Source organism: Rana temporaria, chromosome 3 (genome assembly GCF_905171775.1).
Source record: "Rana temporaria chromosome 3, aRanTem1.1, whole genome shotgun sequence".
Classification (NCBI taxonomy): Eukaryota; Metazoa; Chordata; class Amphibia; order Anura; family Ranidae; genus Rana; species Rana temporaria.
In genome coordinates, this window is record NC_053491.1 from 10,283,795 (window position 1) to 10,295,034 (window position 11,240).

Sequence of the window (11,240 nt, forward strand, 5' to 3'; positions counted from 1 at the left end):
AAAGCCAAAGTGGCATCCAAGTCGCACCCATCCAAAGTCGCATCAAATTTGCACAAAAGGTGAACGGGGCCTAAAAGATGTGGGCGTGTTTGGTGTGCATTAGGCAGCTTGTGCGTGCGCAGAATCGCACGAAGGTCGCACATTACAGCCTCTATGATGCAGATAATACGGTATTGATGAAGTTTATGAGAATAGAGGAATGGCGGTTGTGCGGGTCGCTCATCCCGATCACTATAAATACTTTATGAGAACGGAGTCTTATGTGACGGGCGCTTTATGGCGGTAATAATACCCTCCAGGTGGTGGAATCTGACCCCGGAGTCTCCATGACAATAGAATAATTATGGCAGGAGGATGTTCCAGGTCTTCCTGGATGGACTTTAGCATCGGACACAAAGCAGGAAGCAGCTGCGGCGGCACATCCAGGAGGTGACATGGTGAGCCCTTCCGAATTGTCCTGTGTGTTCGATACATTGTACTAACATTGTACTAAAATTGTGCTAACATTGTGCTAAAATTGTGTGAGCATTGTACTAACATAGTGCTAACATAGTGCTAACATAGTGCTAACATTGTACTAACATTGTACTAACATAGTGCTAACATAGTGCTAACATATTGCTAACATTGTGCTAACATAGTGCTAACATTGTACTAACATTGTGCTAACACTGTGCTAACATAGTGCTAACATTGTACTAACATTGTGCTAACATTGTGCTAACATAGTGCTAACATTGTGCTAACATAGTGCTAACATTGTGCTAACATAGTGCTAACATAGTGCTAACATAGTACTAACATTGTGCTAACATAGTGCTAACATTGTACTAACATTGTGCTAACATAGTGCTAACATTGTGCTAACATTGTGCTAACATAGTACTAACATAGTGCTAACATAGTGCTAACATTGTACTAACATAGTGCTAACATTGTGCTAACATAGTGCTAACATTGTGCTAACATTGTGCTAACATAGTGCTAACATTGTACTAACATAGTGCTAACATTGTGCTAACATAGTGCTAACATAGTGCTAACATTGTACTAACATAGTGCTAACATAGTGCTAACATTGTGCTAACATAGTGCTAACATTGTACTAACATTGTGCTAACATAGTGCTAACATAGTGCTAACATTGTGCTAACATAGTGCTAACATAGTGCTAACATTGTACTAACATAGTGCTAACATAGTGCTAACATAGTGCTAACATTGTACTAACATTGGAATTGTGATCTCTGCAGACCAAGTTCCTGTCTCAGGATGACATTCAAAGTAAGAAAAGACCTGAGTGGTGTGTGTGGTGCTGAATGGGGTGTGTGGTGTTGAGAGGGGGGGGGGGTGGTGTTGTTGGTATTGATCATAAGAAATAGGAGTGGGGTGTGTGATGCCAAGTGGGGTGTGTGGTGCTGAGTGGGGTGTGTGGTGCTGAGCGGGGTGCGTGGTGCCGAGTGGAGTGCGTGGTGCCGAGTGGAGTGCGTGGTGCCGAGTGGGGTGTGTGGTGCCGAGTGGAGTGCGTGGTGTTGAGTGGAGTGTGTGGTGCCGAGTGGGGTGTGTGGTGCCGAGTGGGGTGTGTGGGGCCGAGTGGAGTGCGTGGTGCTGAGTAGAGTGCGTGGTGCTGAGTGGGGTGCGTGGTGCTGTGTGTAGCCGAGTGGAGTGCGTGGTACCGAGTGGAGTGCGTGGTGCCGAGTGGGGTGCGTGGGGCCGAGTGGAGTGCGTGGGGCCGAGTGGAGTGTGTGGGGCCGAGTGGAGTGTGTGGTGCCGAGTGGAGTGTGTGTGGTGCCGAGTGGGGTGTGTGGGGCCGAGTGGAGTGTGTGGGGCCGAGTGGAGTGTGTGGTGCCGAGTGGGGTGTGTGGTGCTGTGTGGAGTGTGTGGGGCCGAGTGGAGTGTGTGGGGCCGAGTGGAGTGTGTGGTGCCGAGTGGAGTGTGTGGTGCCGAGTGGGGTGTGTGGTGCCGAGTGGAGTGTGTGGTGCCGAGTGGGGTGTGTGGTGCCGAGTGGGGTGTGTGGTGCCGAGTGGGGTGTGTGGCGCTGAGTGGGGTGCGTGGTGCTGAGTGGAGTGAGTGGTGTTGAGGGGCGGGGTGTGGTGTTGTTGGTATTGATCATAAGAAATAGGAGTGGGGTGTGTGGTGCTGAGTGGAGTGTGTGGTGGTGAGTGGGGTGTGTGGTGGTGAGTGGGGTGTGTGGTGTTGAGTGGAGTGTGTGGTTTTGAGTGGGGTGTGTGGTGCTGAGTGGAGTGCGTGGTGCTGAGTGGAGTGTGTGGTGTTGAGGGGGGTGGGGGGTTGTGTTGTTGGTATTGATCATAAGAAATAGGAGTGGGGTGTGTGGTGCTGAATGGGGTGCGTGGTGCTCAGTGGGGTGCGTGGTGCTCAGTGGGGTGCGTGGTGTTGAGTGGAGTGCGTGGTGTTGAGTGGGGTGCGTGGTGCTGAGTGGAGTGCGTGGTGTTGAGTGGGGTGCGTGGTGCCGAGTGGAGTGCGTGGTGCCAAGTGGGGTGCGTGGTGCCGAGTGGGGTGTGTGGGGCCGAGTGGAGTGTGTGGGGCCGAGTGGAGTGTGTGGTGCCGAGTGGAGTGTGTGGGGCCGAGTGGAGTGTGTGGTGCCGAGTGGGGTGTGTGGTGCAGAGTGAAGTGTGTGGTGCCGAGTGGAGTGTGTGGTGCCGAGTGGGGTGTGTGGTGCCGAGTGGAGTGTGTGGGGCCGAGTGGAGTGTGTGGTGCCGAGTGGGGTGTGTGGGCCCGAGTGGGGTGTGTGGGCCCGAGTGGAGTGTGTGGGGTGTGTGGGGCCGAGTGGAGTGTGTGGTGCCGAGTGGGGTGCGTGGTGCCGAGTGGAGTGTGTGGTGTTGAGTGGGGTGCGTGGAGCCGAGTGGAGTGCGTGGTGCCGAGTGCAGTGCGTGGTGCCGAGTGGAGTGCGTGGTGCCGAGTGCAGTGCGTGGTTGGAAAGGCCAAGAAAGGTGGATCCAGAATTAGTAGAACCCCTCCCCTCCCCCCCCTAACCCGGATCTTCTTTATTTCCCAATCACAGAATTCAAGGAATGTTTTTCTCTGTATGATAAGAAGGGAAGAGGAAAGATCCTCACCGGGGACCTGATGACCGTCATGCGCTGTCTGGGAACATGCCCCACCCCCGCTGAGATCGGCCGCCATCTGCAGATCCATAAGATCGGTATGTACCGGTGAGAAAGCGAACCCATGAGAACATTTTCCTGCTTCCCTTCCAAGTCCATTCCCCGGAGAAGGGTTGGGGGGGGGGGAGGGTTTCTTGTTGTCCGTGTCCCCGGAGGGGAGATTTTCCCTCACTTCCCAGCATGCACCGGTGGCGGTTCGTCAATAGAGGGCGCAGGAGCGCCGCCCCCTCTCTCCTGCACCCGTCACTCAACAGTAAGATTCAAGCATTGCATGAATCTATCTATGGTCGCCGCTGCCGCCCCCTATTCAGGTTTGCGGCTCCTTGTTGGGCGCCGGCCGTCTGAATTACAGCGGCGGGGGCTCTAATAGGCTTCCAAATTGGTAAACAGCGGGCGCAATGCTGTGCGTTTGTTGTGTCAGGGAATGGAATAAATTGCTTCCCTAACACTGACCCGCCTCTCAGCCAATTAAGATGCTCAGGTCTGGTTACCTGTCACCTGATTGGCTGAAGCGACAGGCGCTGTGATGGGCGTCCAATCATAGAAGAGGACGGGAGAAGACATGGAGGACTAGGAGGGAGCGTGGAGGACAGCGCTGACCCGAGGGGGGGGGGGTACACTGGCGGCAATTGATGGGCAAACTGGTGGCAATTGATGGGCAAACGTGTGGCAATTGATGGGACAAACTGGCTGCAATTGATGGGCAAACTGGCGGCAATTGATGGGGCAAACTGGCGGCAATTGATGGGGCAAACTGGCGGCAATTGATGGGGCAAACTGGCGGCAATTGATGAAGCAAACTGGTGGCAATTGATGGGCAAACTGGTGGCAATTGATGGGCAAACTGGTGGCAATTGATGGGGCAAACTGGCTGCAATTGATGGGCAAACTGGCGGCAATTGATGGGGCAAACTGGCTGCAATTGATGGGCAAACTGGCGGCAATTGATGGGGCAAACTGGCTGCAATTGATGGGCAAACTGGCTGCAAACTGGTGGCAATTGATGTTGCAAACTGGCTGCAATTGATGGGCAAACTGGCGGCAATTGATGGGCAAACTGGCGGCAATTGATGGGGCAAACTGGCTGCAATTGATGGGCAAACTGGCTGCAATTGATGGGCAAACTGGCGGCAATTGATGGGCAAACTGGTGGCAATTGATGGAGCAAACTGGCAGCAATTGATGGGGCAAACTGGCGGCAATTTATGGGCAAACTGGTGGCAATTGATGGAGCAAACTGGCAGCAATTGATGGGGCAAACTGGCGGCAATTGATGGAAAAACTGGCGGCAATTGATGGGCAAACTGGTGGCAATTGATGGGGCAAACGGGTGGCAATTGATGGGCAAACTGGCGGCAATTGATGGGGCAAACTGGCGGCAATTGATGGGGCAAACTGGCGGCAATTGATGGGGCAAACTGGCGGCAATTGATGGGCAAACTGGTGGCAATTGATGGGGCAAACTGGTGGCAATTGATGGAGCAAACTGGTGGCAATTGATGGGCAAACTGGCGGCAATTGATGGGCAAACTGGTGGCAATTGATGGGGCAAACTGACGGCAATTGATGAGTAAACTGGTGGCAATTGATGGGGCAAACTGGCGGTAATTGATGGGTAAACTGGTGGCAATTGATGTGATGGGGTACTGGTGGCAATTGATGGACAAACTGGTAGCAATTGATGGGGCAAACTGGTGGCAATTGATGGGACACACTGGCGGCAATTGATGGGGCAAACTGGTGGCAATTGATGGGCAAACTGGCGGCAATTGTTGGGCAAACTGGTGGCAATTGATGTTGCAAACTGGCTGCAATTGATGGGCAAACTGGCGGCAATTGATGGGGCAAACTGGCGGCAATTGATGGGCAAACTGGCGGCAATTGATGGGGCAAACTGGCGGCAATAAATGGGGCAAACTGGTGGCAATTGATGGGGCAAACTGGTGGCAATTGATGGGGCAAACTGGCGGCAATTGAGGGGCAAACTGGTGGCAATTGATGGGCAAACTGGCGGCAATTGATGGGCAAACTGGCGTCAATTGATGAGTAAACTGGTGGCAATTGATGGAGCAAACTGGTGGCAATTGATGGGCAAACTGGCGGCAATTGATGAGTAAACTGGTGGCAATTGATGGGGCAAACTGGCGGCAATTGATGGGCAAACTGGTGGCAATTGATGGGCAAACTGGCGGCAATTGATGAGTAAACTGGTGGCAATTAATGGGACAAACTGGCGGCAATTGATGGGCAAACTGGTGGCAATTGATGGGGAAAACTGGTGGCAATTGATGGGCAAACTGGTGGCAATTGATGGGCAAACTGGTGTCAATTGACGGGGCAAACTGGTGGCAATTGATGGGGCAAACTGGCGGCAATTGATGGGTAAACTGGTGGCAATTGATGTGATGGGGTACTGGTGGCAATTGATGGGCAAACTGGTAGCAATTGATGGGACACACTGGTAGCAATTGATGGGACACACTGGCGGCAATTGATGGGACACACTGGCGGCAATTGATGGTTACAGTGGCTGCACTTGATGGGCACAGTGGCAGCGTTTAATGGCACGGTGGCTGCATTTGATGGGCACAGTGGCGGCAATTTATGTGTACAGTGGCTGCATTTGATGGGCACAGTGGCGGCAATTTATGTGTACAGTGGCTGCATTTAATGGCACAGTGGCTGCGTTTGATGGGCACAGTGGCGGCAATTTATGGGTACAGTGGCTGCATTTGATGGGCACAGTGGCTGCATTTGATGGGCACAGTGGCTGCGTTTTTCAGTTTGTTTGCGCCCCACCAAAAATGTTGAGCACCAGCCGCCACTGTCATGCACATAGGCAGTTTGCCCATTACGGCGCAACAAACCCACCATGTTTGGGTGCCTGGGAGGCCGATTACCACTGATTTTGGATCCTCGTAGGCGTGGCTCTTTTTACCATCCAGTAAAAATGACCAGAAAATCTGGAGATAATCTGACCCCACGTTATGGTTATTTTTGTGTCATTTCCTTGTTTTCTACAGCCAAAGATGGGGAAGTAGATTTTTCTACATTTTTGACCATCATGTACCGCCAACAAATGCAGGAAGACCCAGAAAATGAGATCATGGTCGCCATGCTGATGACTGACCGGCAAAAGAATGGATTAATTCCATTGGCTGAGCTCAAGGCCAAGCTTACCCAGATGGGGGAGAAGCTAACCCCTGAGGAAGGTGAGTTTTATTAAACATGTTTTTTATTTTCAGTAGCCATGTTTTTTGGTGTTTATCAAATGGTGCAAAAAAAAAATGTGGGATTTTTGTACAATAAAATGCTTTTTTCACAGTCTATTGAACAACACAACTTTATTTACAAAAGCAGCCAAGGGTTATACTGCCACCTATGGGAGAATATGACGATGGGCTTATAGAAACTGAAGGCCAACCCCGCAGGAGCTATAATACCCCCATCCCCACCCCCACCAATTTCACACCAGTTCTGTTGTAACAACCAGTCCAAAGACGAAAGGAAACATCCGGAAAGTATTCACAGCACTTCACTTTTTCCACATTATGTTATGTTACGGCCTTATTCCATAATGGATTAAATTCATTATTTTCCTCAAAATTCTACAAACCGTCCCCCATAATGACAACGTGAGAGAAGTTTGTTTGAAATCCCATGTACATAAGTATCTCAGGCTCCTCCCATGTACATAAGTATCTCAGGCTCCTCCCATGTACATAAGTATCACAGGCTCCTCCCATGTACATAAGTATCACAGGCTCCTCCCATGTACATAAGTATCACAGGCTCCTCCCATATACATGAGTATGACAGGCTCCTCCCATGTACATAATTATCACAGACTCCTCCCATGTACATAATTATCACAGGCTCCTCCCATGTACATAAGTATCACAGGCTCCTCCCACGTACATAAGTAGATGTAAGAGCCTGTGATACTTATGTACATGGGAGGAGCCTGTGATACTTATGTACATGGGAGGGGCCTGTGATAATTATGTACATGGGAGGAGCCTGTGATACTTATGTACATGGGAGGAGCCTGTGATGCTTATGTACGTGGGAGGAGCCTGTGATGCTTATGTACGTGGGAGGAGCCTGTGATGCTTATGTACGTGGGAGGAGCCTGTGATGCTTATGTACGTGGGAGGAGCCTGTGATGCTTATGTACGTGGGGGGAGCCTGTGATACTTATGTACATGGGAGGAGTTTGTGATACTTATGTACATGGGAGGAGCCTGTGATATTTATATACATAGGAGGAGCCTGTGATACTTATGTACATGGGAGGAGTTTGTGATACTTATATACATAGGAGGAGCCTGTGATACTTATGTACGTGGGAGGAGCCTGTGACACTTATGTACATGGGAGGAGCCTGTGATACTTATGTAGATGGGAGGAGTCTGTGATACTTATGTACATGGGAGGAGCCTGTGATACTTATGTACATGGGAGGAGCCTGTGATACTCATGTACATGGGAGGAGTCTGTGATAATTATGTACGTGGGAGGAGTCTGCGATACTCATGTACATGGGAGGAGACTGTGATACCTATGTACATGGGAGGAGCCTGTGATACTTATGTACATGGGAGGAGCCTGTGATACTTATGTACATGGGAGGAGCCTGTGATACTTATGTACATGGGAGGAGCCTGTGATACTTATGTACAAGGGAGGAGTCTGTGATACTTATGTACATGGGAGGAGCCTGTGATACTTATGTACATGGGAGGAGCCTGTGATACTTATGTACATGGGAGGAGCCTGTGATACTTATGTACATGGGATTTTTCATAATTTTTTAAAAATAAAATTGCACAGATATCAAATAAACTTTTTCACGTTGTCATTATGGGGGATTGTTTGTAGAGTTTTGGAGGAAAATAATGAATTTAATGCATTTTGGAATAAGGCCGTAAGGTCACAAAATGTGGAAAAAATGAAGCGCTGTGAATACTTTCCAGATTCACTGTATCATGCAGCGGTCAATCCCAGCAGCGGGAATCAGTGGATGCGCAGCATGGCCAAATGGCGCCTAATTCCTCCTGCTGTGGCAGTAAAAGGGTTAAAACAATAAAACGTATCTAAACCCAAGAACAACTTGTAATACATTGAAGCTTGTGATACTAGTCCATTGATGTGGTGGCTGCATTAGTTTTTTTTGTTCTTCAGGCTTTTTCTTTCATCTTCTGATCATGTGACCACTGTTCCCCCGGTGACATAATCACCAGTCCTTCCCACCTCCAGGAATGAACTATTTAAACACTGGGATGTACAGGAAGGGGTTAAAAAGATTTTTTTTTTTTAAAGGCTTAATAGATAAAATGAAGTCCCAGGTGCCCCCCGGTGCTCATTATCACTGACGGATCTGATGTGTTGATGGAGATATTAACAGGTTTATTTATTTGCAGTTAACGATCTTTTCCGAGATGTTGAGGTGACCCCCAATGGGATGGTGAAATATGAGGCCTTCGTCCGGAAGATCACACTCCCGATGCCCGACTATTAAATCGCAGACCGTTTTATTTTATGTTTTCTTTTTGTTTACACGTTACAAAGTTCTCAACCACACCGTGCATGACGGTCATTGATAATCAGCATGTTTTATTGGCAGGATTTCCCCCCCCTTCTGAGTCACCCCCTTTTCTCCACCCCCTACCCACCTCCGAGCACCTTCCCTTGGTTCCACCCCCTACCCAACTCCGAGCACCTTCCCTTGGTTCCACCCCCTACACACCTCCGAGCACCTTCCCTTGGTTCCACCCTCTACCCACCTCCGAGCACCTTCCCTTGGTTCCACCCCCTACCTACCTCCGAGCACCTTCCTGTGTTTCCACCCCCTAACCAGCTCCGAGCACCTTCCCTTGGTTCCCCCCTCTACCCACCTCCGAGCACCTTCCCTTGGTTCCACCCTCTACCCACATCTGAGCACCTTCCCTTGGTTCCACCCTCTACCCACCTCTGAGCACCTCCCCTTGGTTCCACTCCCGAGCACCTTCCCTTGATTCCACCCCCTACCCACCTCCGAGCACCTTCACTTGGTTCCACCCCCTACCCACCTCTGAGCACTTTCCCTTGGTTCCACCCCCTACCCACCTCCGAGCACCTTCCTGTGGTTCCACCCCCTACCTACCTCCCAGCACCTTCCCTTGATTCCACCTCCGAGCCCCCTACCCACCTCTGAGCACTTTCCCTTGGTTCCAACCCCTACCCACCTCCGAGCACCTTCCCTTGGTTCCACCCCCTACCCACCTCTAAGCACCTTTCCTTGGTTCCACCCCCTACCCACCTCCGAGCACCTTCCCTTGGTTTCACCCCCTACCCACCTCCGAGAACTTCCCTTGGTTACACCCCCTACCCACCTCCGAGCACCTTCCTGTGATTCCACCCCCTACCTACCTCCCAGCACCTTCCCTTGATTCCACCTCCGAGCAGCTTCGCTTGGTTCCACCCCCTCCCCACCTGTAAGCAACTTTCCTTGGTTCCAACCACTACCCACCTCTGAGCACCTTCCCTTGGTTCCACCCCCTACCTACCTCTGAGCACCTTCCCTTGGTTCCACCCTCTACCCACCTCCGAGCACCTTCACTTGGTTCCACCCCCTACCCACCTCTGAGCACTTTCCCTTGGTTCCAACCCCTAACTACCTCCGAGCACCTTCCCTTGGTTCCACCTCCGAGCACCTTCCCTTGGTTCCACCCCCTCCCCACCTTCGAGCACTTTCTCTTGGTTTCACCCCTACCCACCTCTGATTACCTTTCCTTGGTTCCACCCCCTACCAACCTCCGAGCATCTTCCCTTGGTTCCACCCCCTACCCACCTCTGAGCACCTTCCCTTGGTTATACCCCCTACCCACCTCCGAGCAACAATAGACCCCTCCCTCAACAGTAGATCCATCCCAGCAACAAAAGACCCCCTCCCTCAAAAATAGATCCCCCCAGCAGCTTGCATCAATGGACCCCCAGCACCCATTGCCAGTACATACATTCAGTGCTGGAGGGTCCATTGATGCTAGCTGCTGGGGGGATCTATTGTTGAGGGAGGGGTCTATTGTTAAGGGAGGGAATCTATTGTTGAAGGAGGGGTCTATTGTTGCGTTCCTTCATGTTCCTGCTATAAATAAGTATCTCTGCATATTAGTATGCTTACAGTGAGGTGTTACCTGTTTGCTATACATCTCTGCATATATATGTAATATGGAAATAATTAAAGACTAAAATATAAAACATTTGTTGTCATTAGAAAGTGATCCGGAAAGGTTTTGGGACGGTTACAATATTCATATCATGAGAAGTTGTCCGCACCGAGGTCGATTCACTAAAGGAGACATCCATGTCTTTATGGACCTTTCTTTGTGCTCTGGTGAGCAGTCATGTTGGAAAAGGAAGGGGCCGTCCCCCAAACTCCTCCCACAAAGTTGGGAGCATGAAATTGTCCAAAATGTCTTGGTATGCTGACGCCTTAAGAGTTCCCTTCACTGGAACTAAGGGGCCAAGCCCAACCCCTGAAAAACAACCCCACACCATAATCCCCCCTCCACCAAATTTAATTTGGACCAGTGTACAAAGCAAGGTCCATAAAGACACGGATGAGCGAGTTTGGGGTGGAGGAACTTGACTGGCCTGCACAGAGTCCTGACCTCAACCCCATAGAACAGAGGTCATGCACTGATGTTGGATGAGAAGGCCTATCTCTCCTGACCTCAACCCGATAGAACACCTTTGGTGAAGAATTAGAGTGGAGACTGCAAGCCAGGTCTTCTCCTCCAACATCAGTACCTGACCCAGGGCACGACTTAGCATTGGGCTTGACTGGGCTCAAGCCCATGGGCCCCGCCCAATAGGGGGCCCCCGGGCTCAATCGCGGCAACCCCCCTCCAGCAAATTTGCGGCAATCGTGGCAATTCCCTCCTGCAATTTCGTGGCAATTTCAGCAATCCCCCCCTCTCAACAACTTCGGTGGATGGATGTAATTCTCGGCTGCCCCCCCCCCCCCCACTCAACAACTTCGATGCTCCAGGGGGCGGGGAATAGTGTCCCATCATTAGTATCAGTGGGAGGAATAGTGTTCCATCATTGGTATCAGTGGGAGGAATAGTATCC

General features: G+C 50.8%; 1 protein-coding gene across 2 annotated transcripts; it reads left to right on the forward strand.

The window, feature by feature from the left end:
* Positions 1-338: 338 nt before the first annotated feature.
* On the forward strand, positions 339-8,823 carry CALML4 (calmodulin like 4). Of its 2 annotated transcripts, XM_040341497.1 has the most exons (5): positions 357-437; positions 1,254-1,284; positions 3,023-3,163; positions 6,149-6,337; positions 8,549-8,823. In XM_040341497.1, the coding sequence occupies exons 1-5, from the start codon at positions 435-437 to the stop codon at positions 8,644-8,646; spliced, it is 462 nt and encodes a 153-aa protein (XP_040197431.1). In that variant the 5' UTR covers positions 357-434; the 3' UTR covers positions 8,647-8,823. The 2 variants fall into 2 exon arrangements, with proteins under 2 accessions (XP_040197432.1, XP_040197431.1); XM_040341498.1 differs by lacking the exon at positions 1,254-1,284 and having other exon boundaries at positions 339-437.
* Positions 8,824-11,240: the final 2,417 nt, after the last annotated feature.